We start from the raw sequence: 19,897 nt of genomic DNA, 5'->3' as shown, positions 1-19,897 counted from the left end.
CCTTCGATATATCAATCATAGGTTAAATGAAGAGAATAAACAACTGATTGTTGTTGACGTTGTCATTTTCATAAATATAGCACAAAATACACAAGACACACTACAAAATATTAAAACTGTCCCTTAGAATTTTTTAGCAGTGTACTTTGCATCAGTACCTTTCAGATCCTGAAGGAGTGAACATAGATGTATAAGTAGGTAATTCAATTTTTATTATCCTAGCTGTTTGCATCACGTACTTTACATTTGTGAGAATTTAAGCTTCTTCGATAAATGAATGTGGAAAAGCTGGGATAGGACGCATCAGTATATATAATATATATATATAAGAACATAACATAACCACCAAAAAGGAAAGTTTTAGAATAAGGTCTGTTGCTATAAATTGTTTTTATTTTTCTCCCATTCCGACAACTCGCAGTAAAATATTTTACAGTATTTTAAAAATATCTTCAGCCTAAAGCTTCAAGGCACCTTGTGATTGTGTGTTACCAGTATTTTATTACACTAAAGAATTGAGTATTAACATTATTAAATATTTCTTCAAAATGCGTAGGCTATATGTACACTTAGCGGCAAAAAGAATGGGCCGACTCTTGGTCGATAGAAATGCTAAGTTCTATCGCGCGGTTCACTCGTGTAAACGTAACCCAGTGCAAGGCATTGCTGTGGTGTCTCTTCATTGAAAGTCATCCGTCTATAATGTAATAAACCTTACGAGCAGTGTGTGACCCAGTGGTAAGAAGTCTGACATCCGTGCCAGAGGTTGTGAGTTCGCCTCCTGGTATGGTAAAATTATTTTTTTTTATTTTAACTTTTACTTAATTTATTAGTTCAAATGTGAAATGGCATTTGTTAACAAACTTCGTTATGCCTGCCTTTTAAAAATATTATTGCCCATCACCTGTGGGCTATTAGTAGGTGAGACCTGGTCTGTATAAACAAAAATACTTGTTTCACATCCTAAAAAAACGGATACATATCAAACACAAATAAATAATTAAATTAACAAACAAAAAACAATTTGTTAATATATTAACAAAACAAGGCTGTGGTGGGGACTAGTATCTCGTCCACAAACCACCTGCGTCAACATCTGCCCTCATTCTGCGCGGCATGGAGTCCACAAGATTATGGAACAGGTCTAAATTCTTGGCCATCTTCTCCCACGCATCTAGAACTCTGTCCCACAATTCCTCAGGTATCTGAACGGGTGGTTGTTCTGCCCAATTAGAGCGTAGGATCCTTTTGACTGCAGCCCACAAATTTTGAAACGGATTCATATCTGGTGAATTTGGAGGCCAGTCGACTGGGTCGACATCATGCCTCCTCATAAATCATCTTTGAATCCGGTTGGCGGCGTGTATGGGATGATTATCCTGCTGGAAGAAAAGTGTTCCTTCTGGATATCGTTTTCGGGCGGAAGGGATCATTACATTTGCCAAAATGTGTTCGTAGACTTCTGCCGTAAACAGACCGTGGATGCGTTCCAGAAGTCCTGCCCCATCGTATGACATCCACCCCCAACACGCGACCCTCACGCGAAGTGTATCGGTGGTCATTCATACAGTAAACTAGGGCAGTACTATCATTGCTATTGGAGAAAATTACCTCGTCGGAGAAAATGACATTTCTCCAATCAAAGTCCTGCCGCAGAGTAGCATACAGAGAATGTTACTGGAGACAATTACCTGGTCGGAGAAAATGACATTTCTCCAATAAAGTCCTGTCGGAGAGTAGCATACACAGAATGTTACTGGAGACAATTACCTGGTCGGAGAAAATGACATTTCTCCAATCGAAGTCCTGTCGGAGAGTAGCATACGCAGAATAACCCATGCGAACCAGGGCAATGAGTTATTGTTTCTGTGCCATCTTCAAGCGTAATGACGAGACAGAACGTTATATTACCAAATAGCAGTATTGCTTGAAAGAGAGAGGGAGGTTTATTATTATTAGAGATTGGGCATATTCTAAGAGATATCGCCACATAATTATAGCTTTGCGAGACACATATGATGGCAATTTTGTAATAAAAAAAAAAAAAGAAGATATGGGGAGATTCGAACCTTGAGCTACTACTACTAACTTGTTCAATGTACTAATGTCGTAACAACTTACGCTACTGTAACTGTTTATATCGCTTCGGCATAATACATGGTTTTCCTGTTCATATTCGCTCCGGTTGATTTTGTATTTATCAGTTTTATTACTATTTCACTCTTCAAGGGCCCTAATGTATCTACATAGAATCAACCCGCCATTCGATTTTATTACATATTTTAGCCTCTTAAACAAAATACAGCAAATTTAAATGGTTTAATTATGTGTTGTCTAGTGAACTACAGCATTGAAGAGACGAGCATGCGCAATGTATGTCTCTGGAACTTAGAAATTGTCGGCCGGTCCCTTATTTTTGCCGCTAAGTGTACATAATAATATGTAGAGAGAGAGTATGGCAAGCTTTAAAATGCCATTACATATTACATTTGTATTTACATATTATGTAAGTTGCCTTAAAAAAATTAACAAATAGTGTGACAGCATAGGAAGGTTGTTTACAACTTGTGCTTGTATGAGAGATGAATACAAATTTACAAAATGACTGCCAAGAAAAATTTCATAAAATGTAAAACTCTTTAAACTAGTAGTAGGCCTATATGTCATTGAGAAGTAAAATTTCAAAATTTAGCATGATAATTTTCATATAGTATTTAATTCAAATATACTGTGGATACTAATAATATATTAGGACCTGTAAACATCATCTGAAATTTGAACACTGTTACGAGTCCATATTCAGGTAGATATTAACTGAAATGTGTTATTGGTTATTGTCGACGTCGTTGTTGCTTTAGCTTTCACGTAACTTTAAACTGAAAAAAAAAATAACACTATCGAAAATTAATTACATTCTTACGGATAAAGTCAGGAAGATTATGAAGTAAGCTAACCTTCATGTAACATCTTCTAAAACATTAATGATAATGGTGTCACGATAGTCTGTGTTTTCCGTATTTGTTATGCTTCCACTTTCAAATCTACATTTTTTATAGTTTCTATTACTCATTATTATTATTATTATTATTATTATTATTATTATTATTATTATTATTACCGGTATAATTAGTATGAGATTTAAACACTGTATCATACATTCTTTCTATGTAGATCAGGCTGTAATTAATATGACATTATTTTTCCAGACTTCATCAATAATTCAAAGGAAATTTCATAATCTAGTAAAAAGTAACAAAATTAAAAGTTTAGGTAGGCCCTATATAATTAGTTGAAATACATAAAACGAATAAAATCAGTTGTATTGCAAATGGAATTAATTCAAATGTGTAGTGAGGTTAAGATATGCAGCATCATAGCCTGTCCTGGATTCCTTGAGAGAGTCTGGCAACCCTGCTCCTCAGTGCTACGCATTTCTAAAGTTCCTTCAAAATAGAAACTTACTGGCATTTAACATTTGTTTAATATATTGCAACTTCTTTTTTTTTTTTTTTGGTCGGAATCAGCTATTATGTTCTAAAAATATCAGACAGTTCTTTAACTATAGTGTAAAACTGTTTAGTGTTATAATTGCGGAAACATTATTCCCAAATTAAGATATATGCTCAGGCAGTCAGTCTGTAAATTTTCAATCACATCAACATTTACAGTGAGAGGAAGAATTTTATATGATGCAACCAGAACGCCACTAGTACCCACAATGCAGTTCCCCACATACTCTCCAGAAGTAGCATAAAATGTGTGTTCATGGGTCCTATGGACCAGTGCCATGGAAAATTCTGGAATGCTATAGAATGACCCACGTACATGATTGTGGCATTCATACCTGAAACAAACAAAAGTACAGCAATAAGTGTATTTACTCATAGATTCATTTGAATTATATTGCAGAATATTTGCTCATATGTAATCTATATCAGAGTCGTATTTGTAATTTGTGAACCATGAAACTTCAATACACAAACAATTTTTTTGGAAATTGATACATACGGTACATTTTGAAAAAGAGCAAAAAAATGTTGTTGTTTAGTCAACTGTCCGAAGACAGGTCTGAACCTCACAAGTGTACCAACATGGCACCACATAACTAAGCCAGGAGATAATGGGGTAGGGTGGTCAGTTTCTTCCCCCTCCATTGCATACAGCGTCGATTAGCTACATATTACACTAATCATACTTCAGATCCATACAAACAATTGTTCTTCCTCTGACACATATCATCAAGTGAGGTGTATTGCCTGATAATACATATCAGACAGAACCTCAATCAGAGATAAAAAGGAATGTTATGAAGACTTAAGTCATGACACATAGAAAGTACCAGTGGCGTATACTGGTTAAAGGGTTTGGGCTACCACTGACCCTATTATTACACAAAATATATTTTAAAATCCTTATAATAAAATTCCTTACATATTTATGTGAATTCCAGATGTCTTGATTGGGACGAAAATACGTTGATGACTTCGTCCTTGAAATTACAGTTGGGCCACTTGCAAAGTTTCTGTAGAAATGACTTTTCAATGGATATTAGTGCCAAGCCGGATAAACGTTCTTGTGTATGAGTTGATCTACAGTAGGATTTTATTCTCTTCAACGCAGAAAATGTTCTTTCTACCGATGCTGACGTAGCTGGTATTGTCACAATTAATGTTGCCAATTTAAGGACTTCAGGAATAACTTGGTTCAGCTGGTTTTCATATATGGCAGATAATATTTCATGGATAGGTTTGTTCGAAAAATCAAAGACTTCTGCTGAATATATTACACTTAATTCATTTTTCAAACGTACTTGATCAAAGTGACTGTTATAGGACTGAAATAATTTGTTTAGTGCCTCATTCGAGAAGTTTTCTCTATAAGCAGAAAATTTTTGAGAATCTAGAAGATGTGTGAACTGAAGCTTTCCATAATCAGAAAATGTCAGTAATTTCCATGTGCATACGATCTAGTATGCTGTAGTACAGCTGCCTGTATTTCAATTCATCATCTCCTTTTCTTCGCTTTAATGGTGGTTCCATTGTATTGTCTGAAGAATTTTCATTTTCCATATTACTCCATATGGACGGAAACCCACGCCGTCTGAACTCGGATATAGTATGTTTTAACTTTGATACCTCTTGCAAGCAGTATGCTATGTCTAGACTTTTTGTCTGAAGAATATTGTAGAGCACATCTGTATGTGCGAACACTAGCATAGACTTCAAGAAGAAATATATTCTGAAACTATGTGAAAAAATTCAAATATCCTTGAGCCTGCACATTTACAGCATCATCCCAGTTTTCTTCAGAGTCATTACAAATGATATTTTTAAAGAAAGCAGTCCGTTTTTCTCTGTATTCGTTTACTGTATTTACAAGCCGAGATGTAAAATTCAATCTAGTTGGTGCTACTTTTGGGACTTTCTTGTTCATAAATTCCTTGAGTTTTCTGATCTTTTAGGAGATGATGAGAAAAATGCAGCTAAACCCGACAGTGTTTTGAAAAAAATGCGGCATTCTGGAACGGATGAAGTAGTTTGTTGCAAAACTAAATTGAGAACATGGCTGTAACAATGGACAAATAGTGCTTGAGGATACTTTGTTGAACTTTTGTTTTTAAGCCATTAATATTTCCCGCCATAACTGAAGCACCATCATATGTCTGTGCAATTAACTTATTGCCGACATTGTATTCTGCTATAACACCTTCCACATGCTGAAACAAAGCAGCAGCAGTTTTGTCCGAACTGACATTTGTGAATCCTATAAACCGTTCTTAAACATTGGCAGTACTGTCGACGTACCGGTATCTTAAAACAGTGGACAATTGACTCTGATTAGAGCAGTAACTTGTTTCATCAACAACAATGGCCACAAAAGGTTTTATGTTCTTTATCATAACCCCACTTATAGCAAATATTAAGTCATTCTGAATTGCGAGAGAAGTACCACGAAATACTGTTGAACTCTCAAGATGATTGGCCAGTAAATGGTCAAATTCACTTAAGGAACTTAAATATTCAATATAATTTCCTATATTGTCTGATTCCACACTCTCGTTATGACCCCGAAAAGCCAATTCTTGTTTTCCTAGAAAGCAGACTGTGTTAATAAGATGCAGTAAAATCTCCCGATTTTTTTTTTTTCACAAGAGCATTGTGTTGATTGATGTGTAGAGCTTTTTGCTTATCTAGCTGTAAATCAATTCTTGTCTTCCCGAAGTTTGCAAAGTTCATGCTACTACAAATATGAGCTTTTGATTTGTCGTATTCTAGGACTGCCGTTCGAAGGGAGTTCATATTAGAAAACCCCTCTCTTGACCACACATTAGTTTCGCGGCTAAATAACAAACATGGCCAGCAAAATAGTTTAGACAGTTTAGAACTACCACACAACCAATTCCACTTACCATATGATGTTGAAGTGAAATGGCGTGTGTACTCTCGCTGTTTTTCATTTACGTCCATGGACAAATTTAACTCAGGAGTTGGTCTTTCCATTTTCACAATTTCAACTTTCTCGTTGTTATGTACGACGGTTAAAAGGCACTTTTAATAAACCTTCTATTACACAGTCATTTTCAACACAAACCTCTCCAGAAACTTGTTCTGCCATAGTTTTCACAATATCACTTAATTGGGAAATTAAAAACTTAATAATTCACAATTAATATAACTCTTAGACACTCGAACAAATCACAGATTTAAAATAATGCACTGCAAGAACACAATCACATTCAACTGCTAGCGTACTAAGTGTATTGCTGCTTTGCGCCTGCGAAGAAACCGATCACGAGAGCGGCAACTCACCCGGCCTACACTGCACGATGGAAACAGTAGGGAGAGGGAGACGGGCAGTTGTGCGACAGAACAGTGTTAGCGGAACGGTCACAGGCTACCCCTCGTAGCAGCGGTTTCTCCAGCGATGCCACCTTGACAACTTGTTTCTTTTCGAGAGCAGACAGCGCATATAAATCTAATGATTACCTTAATTTTAATTACTGTGGTAAAACTAATAATACAAAATTATTACATTATGTTATATTATAAACTTTTTCTTTTGTAATTTCCTTGGGCTACCGCCGGTAGCCCCGGTAGTCCGCAAAGTACGCCCCTGGAAAGTACCGGTACTTCACAATGATCAGATTCATTTCTAAACAATGTTAAGAACACTCAGAAATACTGCTACATAGGAAATAATTCATGTTCACAGACAACATCTTTGGGGCCCAAACCTATGCAAATAACTTCTTTAACCAGTGCATATTCTGCAGTTAATTCTCATTTAACAAATTTATGAGTCGAATTATAGCTTTCTTCTGATAAAGGCCAAATACTTCAAAACATTCAAAAGAAACCTAATGATTTACAAATGTTCCGCAACATTCCCAGACACATACAAACTTTCTTAGCAAGAGCCAGGACAGGCCATATTATCACTCTCAGAAGTATCTTCACCGCTTTAATCTTGTTGACTCTAGTAGTTGTTGCTGGTGCAACAATAACGAAAAAGATTTGGAACATATCCTCTTAAACTCCCTGTCACAAACATTCATAGAACTAATTTAAAATCTGCAATCCCTGTAACCTTGGACAAGTCTCTCCAATATATACTGAATACACCTCATCTTTGGAATGTGGCTGCTGAAATATACAACCAGCATCGTGCTTTTTACCCATCATTTCTAAGAAGAGGAAATCACAGTGAAACATGGTGGAACACGTGGTGTCAGCAAATCGCTGGATACACTACGAAGATAGATGGATTAGATTATACTGTATATATCTCCTAATACGCAATGTTAAAAATATTTAAAATGCTGATGCATAATGCTTGAGATTTACACTTTATATCCCAAGTTGCAAGAAGTAGTAAAGTGCACTCCATAACATTTCCTACTCAAATTCCATCCTCGTCTTATTGTGGTGCAACCTGTTATTAACAAATGAGGCTCTGTGGATCGAGTCACAGAAGTATGACTGTTCCATCAAAAATGGAGGAAATGCATTTCAGCATGCTGATCTGCTATGGCATGCATATCATAAGTGTCACCTAAATGGTGAAGAGAGGTTATGGTCGGTTGAGTTGTCTGACAATTTTCCAGGCTAGGTCATATGGACTCGCTATCCAACGGTAGGTGTGGTCCTCCAGACAGTTTGGGGTTTGTGTGGAGGTAATATAACTGCCATAACATAAAATTATGGTGCCTACATTAAAATGGTTATAGCCTACTTTTTGCTACATCACTCACCTATATTGGAAAGCAAGAGAGTTATGTGTACAGTTTCAAAGAAGCACAATTATTCTTCTTCTTCTTCTTGATAGGCTCTTGGCGCTCTCGCCTGTTCGAAAAATACTGTCGATCGACATTATTTGTTACATGTTGATTGCATTCCTTTCGCTGTCTTAACACTTACTGTCCAATATTTTGTATATCCTATATTTGTGAAATCAGTGGCATACGCTGGTTTCTTCCGAGGTTTTCCCCAGCTGTGAGACTGAAGCCGGATGGTCTATGGCGAGTCCTCGGCATCACTTCATTTCACCCCTTTGATTTGATTACCTGGGGTTTTCCGAGGTTTTTCCCAACCAAAAGGCAAATGCCGGGTAATCTTTTGGCGAATCCTCGGACTTCACCTCTTCTCACTACATCTCGCCAAAATATTGTAAAAAATTGCAGAAAATTGTAAAAATTGTAGAAAATTATTAAATTGTAAAACTCTAAAAATTGTAAAATATTGTAAAAATTTGTAAAAATTATAATTGTAATATTGTAAAATTTTGACTTGTTCCACATCTTAAAACTTCATTGCTCATGTAAGATCTATGGAATATAATGAATGAATGAATGAACACAGGATCTTGTCAATGGAGGGGTCATTATTAAAACTGTTTACAATTTACATTAAGTTACTTTTAAATTTTGTGTATTATTATTATTATTATTATTATTATTATTATTATTATTATTATTATTATTATTATTATTATTATTATTATCAGCTGAGTTTTCACAGGGGGATGTGAAACTAGTTCCGGGAAGAATGTTCGTGACATCATCACCATGTGGCTGCAAAGAAACATTTGGCAATGTAGAATTTTCACTAACCTCGCGAGAATCACTATGTGACTTTTTGCTAAATAATTGTAAAATTGAGTTTTGCAGTCGCTTAGACATATCAAAGAACCCGGAATGGTAATTTTTAGTTTATATTAAAAATATGAACTGTTAAATGTACAAAATATTAAACGAATGTTACAAAATAAAGTCAGAACTCCAACTAACGAACAGGTGAATACCACTCTTAAAATGAGTTTAAAATCGACAATGCACAATATATAACATCTGCACTGCAGAACTGTCAAAACAACCTTTTCAATATGTTTCACAACTACTTAAATTTTATATTGTGTCAGCTTCATTTCATTAGAAGGTTGGTATTAGGCAGTAGGTCTATCTATAATAAAAATAGCATTGTTATAATTTATTTGAACGTGCCACAGCACAAAGCATAGGGATTATATTGAAGGAGGGGTAGGAGGACTAAGCCTTATATTGATGTAGATTTTGTTACTCTGACAGTGAAAAATTAGAGAAGGGATAAAAAATATTCAAATCTAAATATGTAATTTTTTCAAAAAGTTCGAACCCAGTAACCCCCTTTGCATACACCCCTGTGTCTAATATTCTTACTTCGTATTCTATCTACCCTTGATTTTCCTGTTATTTTAACTTAGTGTAATCTTCTCTGAAGTTTCCAGAAGTTGTTTTGTTTTTGTTGTATCTTTTCATGTTTCAGCAGCATAAGAAAGAATAGATCTGACTACAGTTTTATAAATGGTTTTTAACTTCAGTCCTTAAATAGGTGCTGATTTTTCCATATTGCTGGTACATAATAATTTAAATGTCCAGAAATTATGACTGCTTTATTAGCTTACTTCCTTTCCTACTTTTTCATTACTTTCCTACTCCACTTCTACATAGTATTTGACATCACCTATTCTATGCTTTTACCTTACGATTCTAGTTTGCATGGTACAGGATATTTACTTTAAATCATGATTTGGTTTTATTTTCATGTTAAATTTTTCACAGCGGAGGTGTAATTGGTACGATAACTGTTGCAAGTTATCTTCTAAGTTGGCAATTAATTTAGCTGCATAATATATGATATTGACATTTTTATTTTCAATTTTGTGGCCCAGTGGCCCAGCTTAACTTTTACGTAGTATTAGTAGCATTTATTTATTTAACCTGGTAGAGATAAGGCCGCCAGGCCTTCTCTACCCCTCTACCAGGGGATTACAATTATAATATGAAGAATAAAAGTACTGTACAATTAATATTAAATTTACAATTACAATTCCAATAAAAATTAAAGTACGACTCTTAAATAATTTCATTCATAATGGTCTCAATGAATCTCCCTATCTTACTCCTTTCTTTATTGCAATTTTCTCTTGTACGATCGATACAGTACGTACTTTTATTTGGCTACAATTTTCAGTACGAATGCCCTCGAATAATAAACTTCATTCAGATATGTCAACAAGCCAAGTTACCAACGGGAGTGACCAGGATGTCTGGAAACAACTCAAAACTATCGAAAACTGTTGCTCTGACTTGTAAGTAAATCAATCAATCTTCTTAATGTATCCAGCTGTTTGTCGACAACATAAAGTCCATTATAGTCCACTGTAGTCTATTCAGTTGTTGTTTTTCACGAGAAAAGAGGTGCAACTGTTTCTTCTGCAATTGGTACTGATGATTTTAATTTACTTCTTTGTGGTTTATGGATGGATTCTGACTTGTAAGTAAGACAAATATGAAATTTAAAAATATTCTTTTCTCCTTTAAAATAGCATACATAGCCCAATAGCTGTTTTTAATTGTGTACATACAATTAAGTAAAGCAACTAAATATTATGACTTTTCAAGATGTTTGTATTCTATTTTGGACACCCTTAAAATGAAATTTCAGGATATGTGCCTGACTTCCATGTGAAATACAAGAAATGGCACAAAAATTTTCTGACCTGGGTAGAAGAAAGGAGATCCATTCCACCATCTCTTCACATCAATTAGTAGGTAGCAAGCAGAGAGCAAGTAGAAAGCGAAACACGTTGTCACCAATACAAAGGAGAGAGACCTGTTAATAAAAAAACAAAACAGCTTCAAATTACCAGTACTTTCATACCCATATAATAATGATGATGATGATAAATGGAGTGAAACTAGAACGCACAGAAGAAGTCACCTATACAGGATGAACCATAAGTAATATCAATTTCAGATGGTTATTTTTTTAGATATTTCAAACAAAAAAGTAGTTCATAGTTTATTTTGGGAAAGTTATTGAATTAATTCCTAATTTCTCGGTCAATTTAAGAGAACAGTATATTATGATAATAAATTATTGAAAGAATTTTAGTTTTACCCTTTAAATGTGCAGAAATTTGATCCGAACAAATATAACTTTTCGTTCTGCAAGGGAATTTTAAAACTTAATGCACTCTGACAATGCTGTAAAAGTTATTGCCTGGAGAGAGACAGCTCGTGTATGCGAGTGAAAACGGGAAATGTAAACATAACACACGCAATTGCTTTTAAAGACAGCTCGGAAAATTTGATTTTTTGTATGTAAGTTTACCAGTTACTACTTTAAAAATTGAAGTGGGAGGGAACATTCTAATTGGCTGAAGAGAGTGCTTGTAGTACGACAAACGGAAATATTTTGAATCATTAATGAAATTTGTATTACGTAAAATAAGCTTTTTCTATTGCCTGTGTTCTCCGAACATTTAATCAAAATTAAATTGAAGTGTTTAAAATATTTTAAATTTTGTTAGTTTAACGTAAATTAAGTATGTCGTATTTTTATTTTTTGCTTTAGAGTTTTAAAATTTTGTTTTATAACGTGAAATAAGCATCATTATTGTTTATGTTCTCTAGAATATTCAATTGAAATTGGAATGTAGAAATATTTCTTAATCTTTTCAATTTAGTTTGAAATAAGCGTATCTTATTGCGTGTGTTCTCTGAACATTTGATTAAAATTAGGTTTTAGAGTTTATTTTCAATTTTCCAAGATTTTGTATAATGTGAAATGAGCAATGTTCATTCTTCGTTCTCTAACAAAATTTAAACACAAAAATTAAACAGTTTATTATCTGTATTTTTTCTTACGAATTTAAAAACAATGTACATGGCAATGACCTCCCACTTCACTATTCACAACAAGCCAGGTGAAGGTGTTGTTCAGAGCAACACAACTTAATGTGCACATTCTACTGATTACAGCGTTGCACGATCTCAAAATGTATGTATTTTAAAGTGCACCTTTTTCTCGAAAACTATTCAAAACACAGAAAAATGGTATTTAACTTTTTTGTTGCTCTTTACTAAAGGAATGATCCACCAGAATTAATGACATTAGTTACGGTTCACTTTGTACAGAACAAATTGGTCTAAAAAAAGTCCTGGACATCATAATTCCAACCCTCACCTACAGCTTACTGACTTGGTGACCAGAAAGAAAAGACAGAAGCAATATCAATCTGCCAAAGAAAATGGAGAGGAAACTATTGGGTATTTGTATGAAAGACCGACAATGGAATGATGTCCACACCTGTGGAGTAATGGTTAGCACGTCTCACCACGAAACCAGGTAGCCCTGGTTCTGGTCCCGGCTGGGGCAAGTTACCTGGTTGAGTTTTTTCCGGGATTTTCCCCTCAAGCCAATATGAGCAAATGCTGGCTAACTATCGGTGGACTCCAGCCTTGAGTAGATGTTACTCACTTACCTGGTGCAGTGCTATCAGTTTACAATCTTACCTCGTATGTCATGTGATAGAATAACGATTCACAGAGAATGACAGTTCAACTACTCTCTCCATGTACGCGCTGTTGCTTTTTAATAACACATTCAAAGTAATTTTTCAACAAAGAGTCTCTGTTATAGTCGATTGTTGTCACCAGCAGCATAGCAGTGTTACTGGCTTCAGCTGTCAGTGCATCGGAAGTGCTGCTAAATGACCGTATGAAACGGTATTTATTGTATTATTTATCATAATCATCATCTTCTAAACATGTATTGTACCAAGTGGTCTGTTATGATCTATACCCCTAAAGTTAGTATGGGAAGCTAATTTCTTGTAACTTATTTGTCCAACTGTTTTGCAATCAACCAGAAAATGCAGCAGATTTACCAAAGATTCTTATTCACAGGTATCCAGCCTTCTTCTTTACTGGCAAAACAGAGCAAAGTCCCAGCTGCGCCTGACGCAGTGCCCCAGGCTATCCAACGAATTACACGATCCTTCCATTCACGGTGGAATGAAAGTGTCGTTCCAGCCTGTACACCCAGGAATACTTGAAACACTGACAGAAGACATCCTGAAAATAAGGACAACAAAACATTTGGTTGAGATCCACATGAAGCTAATATTTACAATGAATAAGTGAGTATCTAAATTAGCCTACATAATATACATGTGGTACCGGTATTCAATTAAGGTACCGGCATTCACAGTTAATGTCCAGGTTACACAGGCTTTTGGCGTGAGACGAACTCGATAGCTCAGTGGTAGAGCGCCTGACCGGAGAACAGGAAGTCGCAGGTTCGATTCCCGCTCGAGGTTGTGAAATTTTTCTTTCATACCATGGCATGATTGTGACTATAATAGTATTTAATTCATTATTTTCTAATATTTCTGAATGTAATTTCCTCTTCGTATTATTGAACGTTTAATAGAAACATACAAGAATAATTTGAAACATCGTAAAATAATATTCATTACACAATCCAGGTTATGGTAGGCCTACTGTTCTATTACATCTGCTCTTAAATAACTTACTTGAATAAATGATTCCTTTCTACATTTACTGTCTACACTTCAATTAAAGCATTGAATGATATACCGATATATAAGAATTCTGAAATGAATATATCCATATAGAGGATTAAAATCGTGGCATTTAAAGGTCAACACCCCATTCATAGCAAAATAGTATCGGTATTAGTAATATTAATAATACCATTTTATAACAAATAAAAACAGTAAGTTACCTTAAATATTTAGTACTTTATGTTATGAGGATAAAAGGAAAATCATCAAAATCTATCAAAGTAGAAATGATAGGTATAGGTCTCAAAAAGAGTAACCGGTATTTCTTACCCACGATCCCTTCTGGATCAAAAGGTCCAGAGTGATATACTTCTGAAGCAGTTGGGTGCTGATAAATGTGTTTTTCACCTAGGATTAGCCGATCTACATAACCAGTTGCCCCACCAATACAATCTCTGTAGCGAGCATCATCTTGAATGCCACCAGGTCCCAGATAACCACTATAAAGTAAAATAATAAATATGAAATAAAATAAATAACAAAACTAGGTAAATTAATTAATAAATAAATAATATAAACTAGCTATTAAAATTAATTGATATTATTACAAAAAAAGTATCCTATTGCTATTATTATTGTTTCTAACTAAAGTAAATTCCAGCAAATATTCCCGGTGTTTCTGTCAGCTGGCCAGTGACAGATCTCTCCCACTACTGCCGCTGCATGCATCCTGAGTAAAACTTACGTACCTTACTGTGTTATATTAACAACATTCTGTACTCACCCTCCTCACAGTAGTTGCTGGAAGTGTTGCATCATATCAATTACAGAACTTGTTTCATTAAACCTATTCACTAAATTCAGTGTTTTTTTTTTCTACATGGAATTGGGCAGCCAGAAAATTTACGTCTAAAATTTTCCCTTGTTGTGGCATACGATTTCTTTTTCCACATGTACGTTTCAAAATGTATACACGTTCATGAATTGAATATAAAACCATTGCAAAACAAAACACAAAGTAATAAATTGCACTTATTCTTAGCTGCGTTACTGCGTGCCTTGTCTGCCGATTGTCAAGGACAGAATACAGACTGGCACATTTCATTTCGGGGGGACGGGGATTCAGCAACCATGCAACTTTCACGTGGTGATCTCCATCTCCCTTTTTCTCATTCCCTCTCTCTTGGCACATACACAAAAAGCGCTGATACGTGAAGGGTAACATAAACACTCGTCAGGAAGTTGCGAAATAAGCTAAGCATTAAGCCATGCAGATGAGGAGGAACAAACTTGTGAAAATAGCCGAATCAGCATATTGAATGGTTAGTCATAAAACAGGGGGTTCAATTTTGAAAACTTATTAAATGTATTACCTAATATAAGACATTAAGTAAGTTTTACTCTGACGAAGTGTTGTGAATTCGTCTTCTTCTTCCTTATCTCGTGGTTCTTAGGTAAGTCCATGAGGTTGTGTTGTTACAGCTCGTGTATCCTTCCTATTGCAGTTTGTGATTCTCGTCTAAATTGACATTTGATAGCTGCTCTTGGTGTTGCTGTTTATACCATTCATGTCATGGTCAAGGGCGCCCACAAGGGGCAGCTAGTGGTAGCAATAGCTAACACTGAGATGTTTTATTTTTTATGAGTTTTTTTTTGTTTTAATTTTTTCCTTATGAGTTAGATACCGGTACATGTTTTCTCAAACCCTCAGTAAACAATTCAACAAAAGCGAGTGCTTCAAACTATCTATGTGTGGGCACGGTAGCGTAATTTATATTTCACAACTGGCTATTTTTATATTCAATTTTCTCTCTCCTCGTCCATCCATTTCCTCTAAATTTCTAACCATCTTGCTACCACTGAGATTGGATCCTGCAGGCGCCCTTTGTCATGGTGACTGTTTCCAGATTTCATTTACTTCTTTTTTGTGTTTGGAAAGTACTTCAAAGTAAGTGAGTATGCCCTCACTTGTTTTTCTTAGTTCACAGCCTTGTTTAATTATGATATCTGCCCATTCATTTCTTGGTATACCGACATGTGATGGGATCCACTATATATGTATTTCTGTTGTTCTACACAGATCTTGTAAATGTTTATTTATTTACAGATAAGTGATTGCATAGTTCATGGTAGTTCTGAAGATGTTGAATAGAGCTTTTGCTGTCAGCTAGAATCCATATTTCGTTGGTTGTAGGGTATTTTGACAGTTTTCGAAGGTCTGCTTGTATAGCAACAAGTTCTGCTGTAAAATTTGAAGCATGATCTTGATTTATAATTTTGTGAGTTTGTAGATGCAAGCAGCAGCGATAATAAAGAGAATCTGCCGCTGGTCAACCAACAGAAATGCTACAAGAGTTCATTGGAACTCACTGTACTATGACCATAATAACAAGTAAAACAGGTTCTCAAATATATTTTTCGACCTTCATTATAATCAATCTATTTACTCGTTAAAGTGCTAAAGTAAATAATTGGATGCGAATAATTCCTTAATAAAATTATATTCATTTACTCACAATGACAAGGAAAAAAATTGCCTTTTGTTACAATCTTGTTAACACTATTTAACCATGTTGCATTGTGTTTGTCAGCACTAGAACTACGTCAGCTAACCTTAAATGCAGTTGTGAAAGCAGCATAATGGTTCAGAGCAAATAAGTTAATTTTAAACGAGGAGAAGACTCTAAAATTAATTTTGACATTGAGAAAAGAAGGGTCTGAAGAAAAGGTAGTAAAATTACTTGGTATCCATCTTGATGCAAAACTAACCTGGGATTGCCACATAGAATATATCTCTCGAAGACTATCCAGAGTCCTGTACCTCTTAGGAGTAATTAGAGACAAATTACCCTGGCAGTACCTGAGAAGGGTTTATTTTGCTTTTTTTTTTTTTTTTTTTTTTTTCATAGCATATTGAAGTATGGAATCCTAGTGTGGGGAAACAGTAATAAAATTAATGAAGTCCTACTGATTCAGAAAAAAAGCAATTAGAATTAAGTAAATGATTAAATGGCGATCTTACTCGTGTTAATTATGTAAGCATGTGCGGCTTACAGCTGCTTCGGTGTATTTGACACCATCCTCAGAGCCTTCTATGTCTCGGTGCCATCTCAACTTTGCTGCCTGTTGTGTGGGTGCGTTGTCTATTTGACACAACTCTTCATCACACGAAAGCACCCACACAACAGGCAGCGAAGTTGAGATGGCGCCGAGACACAGAAGTCTCTGAGGATGGTGTCAAGTAGCACTGAAACAGCTGTAAGCCGCATATGCTTACATAATTAACACGAGTAAGATCCCCATTTAATAAATTATTTACCGGTATATTCAAGTGTTAAAAGTAGTGTACGAAATATTCAACATGGATGTAGAATTAAGTATCACAGAAGTACCAGGCACATCACATTATAAACCACTGTTTATACAGGAGTCCATCTTAACAGTTGTTAATGAATATATTCTTGAATTCCTTCTATACAGAAAGAAAAATCTTTATAACTTCACCAGTAGGATGGATAAACATGAGTATAATACTGGTAATAAAGAAAAACTATACATACCATATTGCAGACTATCTAAAGTTAAGTAGTCCTTATATATTGGGCTGTAGGATGTTCAACATGTTACCACAAGAAGCATAGGAAGTGTCACTAGACAGAGTCAAAGTAAAAGTGAAAAAGTGAAGCCATTTCGGTTTTCTTACTATTTTTGTAATATATGAGAAATTTCTCATACATTGTTACTAAGTTAATTATTGCCTTACTGTATGTAAACAGAGAGTATCAAATGTTATTTGGAATCAGTGTGTTATAATTTTCATCTAGATGACATAAGCCTACTTCTGATTATCTTGGCTCTCCATTGTAAACTCTAGTGAGTATTTGGGATCAGTTTGTTTTATCTTTAGTAGTGTATATAATATAATATTTTATATAATTAATTGATTAACTAGCGGACTTACACATATTAATTATGTAAGATTTGTGCGGCTTACAGCTGTTTCAGTGCTTCACGCTCCATCCTCAGAGCCTACTAGATCTCGGCGTCATCTCGAACTTCTCTGCCTGTTATGTGGGTGTGTTTGATTGTTGAAAGGTGTTGAAGAGTGGAGTCAAATAATGTGTGTGTACTGAAATTGATCTGTGTGTTAAGAATTTGATCGGGGTGTGTTTTAGTGTATTTGTATATTTCGTATTGTTCTAGTGTGTTAAGTTTTTGGTTCTTGGGTTGCATGTGTAGGATTTCCATGTCCGCATTTATGTTATTATATGTATGGTTAGCATTGGTTATGTGATCGGCGTATGTAGATGTATTGTGTCCTCTGGTTATTGCTTTAATGTGTTCTTTGTAGCGTGTGTTGAGATGTCTTTGTAGTGTGTTTTCTGTTCTGTATGTTGTATATAACATACAGAACAGAAAACACACTACAAAGACATCTCAACACACAAAAAACACAAACAAATAAATAGGCCTACGACCACACAGGTGTATACAAACTCACATGTAATAGTTGCGATAAGTTCTACATAGGACAGACAGGCAGATCATTCAAAACACGCTACAAAGAACACATTAAAGCAATAACCAGAGGTCACAATACATCTGCATACGCTGATCACATAACCAATGCTAACCATACATACAATAACATAAATGCGGACATGGAAATCCTACACATACAACCCAAGAACCAAAAACTCAACACACTAGAACAATACGAAATATACAAACGCACTAAAACACACTCCGATCAAATTCTCAACACACAGATCAATTTCAGTACACACACATTATTTGACTCCACTCTTCAACACCTTTCAACAATCAGACACACCCACATAACAGGCAGAGAAGTTCGAGATGACGCTGAGATCTAGTAGGCTCTGAGGATGGTGCGTGAAGCACTGAAACAGCTGTAAGCCGCACAAATCTTACATAATTAACACGAGTAAGTCCGCTAGTTAATCAATTAATTATATTCGTTAAAAGTAGTGTACGCAAGATTCAAAATGGATAATATTTTATAATTTAGTACGATAACTTTACACTTGTATTTTGATAATGTCAATAGCTTTTGCTATAACGACAACTAATAAATACTATACTAATATACTAATCATTGTTTTGAAATTAATACACTGCATATTTAGCATATACAAATGATTGCTCTGGATTGGAGTTTCTGGAAATGTGTTTTTCATACAAAATTGTTGGTAGTGTTTTCTTTAGAAGAGGGCTACAAAAAAGAAGGTAACATAAGAGCCGATTTGAAGTACTTATGTAATTATTTTGTATTATTTTTGCATAAAGATTTTTATAAACTACTTTTCTTGTAGTACCGGTACCTACTAAAATGTCTTACCTTTCTTGTTTATACTTTACGGATTGAATTCGTGAGTACCAGAACGGAATATTACTGTTAGAGTAAAATGTTTTCTGTTCTGTGTATTGTCTGTCTCTCTCTTTTACTCTCATGTTGTATTATGTCACTTACGTTGGACATCCAGGAACCTCCAAATAAAAGGTAAGAAAGCAATGGCCAGCCACAATTCCTATTATCACAATCCACTGAGGAAGCAGAACAAGAATGTCCTGAATATTGGCCATGAAAGAAGATTCCTGTAATAAATTACATATGTTGCTTCAGATTAATTATTATTATTATTTCTTTCCATAGAATTTCGAAATTTTTAAACGTTACCCTATTAATTAGGGAATTTCTCCGATATACTTTTTTTATTTTTTACCATTTTTCTCACCTCGTAAGTCTTGTAGCTGCGACAAGTAAAACAGATAGAAAGAGTGGCAACAACCAAGTAGACAATGCCAAACCTTTGCAATACCCCAAACACTCTCAAAGTCTCCAACTTGGCTCCCCATGATGAATTCAATATCAGTCCCAGAAGAAAGAGGATACAGGCCCTCTGTGAAAAAAATATGCACTCTATCCTTAGATGCTTATCATATTTGTTGTAATATACACATTTAGCAGAAAATATGCATAGGAAATTATAATTATGTGCATTTATGTATAAATACGTTTTCAATA

At 34.9% G+C, this 19,897-nt stretch overlaps 1 protein-coding gene across 3 annotated transcripts in view; it reads right to left on the bottom strand.

The window, feature by feature from the left end:
* Nucleotides 1–371: 371 nt before the first annotated feature.
* The window catches only part of Hgsnat (Heparan-alpha-glucosaminide N-acetyltransferase), a 55,950-nt gene continuing 36,424 nt past the window's right edge, over nucleotides 372–19,897 (bottom strand). For all 3 annotated transcript variants that reach the window (XM_069841813.1, XM_069841811.1, XM_069841812.1), the window contains exons 8-13: nucleotides 19,608–19,772; nucleotides 19,343–19,467; nucleotides 14,179–14,348; nucleotides 13,210–13,396; nucleotides 11,038–11,150; nucleotides 372–3,844 (exon numbers count right to left, since the gene is read on the bottom strand). In XM_069841813.1, coding sequence (XP_069697914.1) covers nucleotides 3,663–3,844; nucleotides 11,038–11,150; nucleotides 13,210–13,396; nucleotides 14,179–14,348; nucleotides 19,343–19,467; nucleotides 19,608–19,772 — 942 coding nt within the window. In that variant the 3' untranslated portion in view covers nucleotides 372–3,662. The remainder of the gene's footprint in view (nucleotides 3,845–11,037; nucleotides 11,151–13,209; nucleotides 13,397–14,178; nucleotides 14,349–19,342; nucleotides 19,468–19,607; nucleotides 19,773–19,897) is intronic.

Source organism: Periplaneta americana, chromosome 12 (assembly GCF_040183065.1).
Source record: "Periplaneta americana isolate PAMFEO1 chromosome 12, P.americana_PAMFEO1_priV1, whole genome shotgun sequence".
Classification (NCBI taxonomy): Eukaryota; Metazoa; Arthropoda; class Insecta; order Blattodea; family Blattidae; genus Periplaneta; species Periplaneta americana.
Note: the sequence above shows the minus strand (reverse complement) of the source record. Positions and strands in the feature narration are given on the sequence as shown.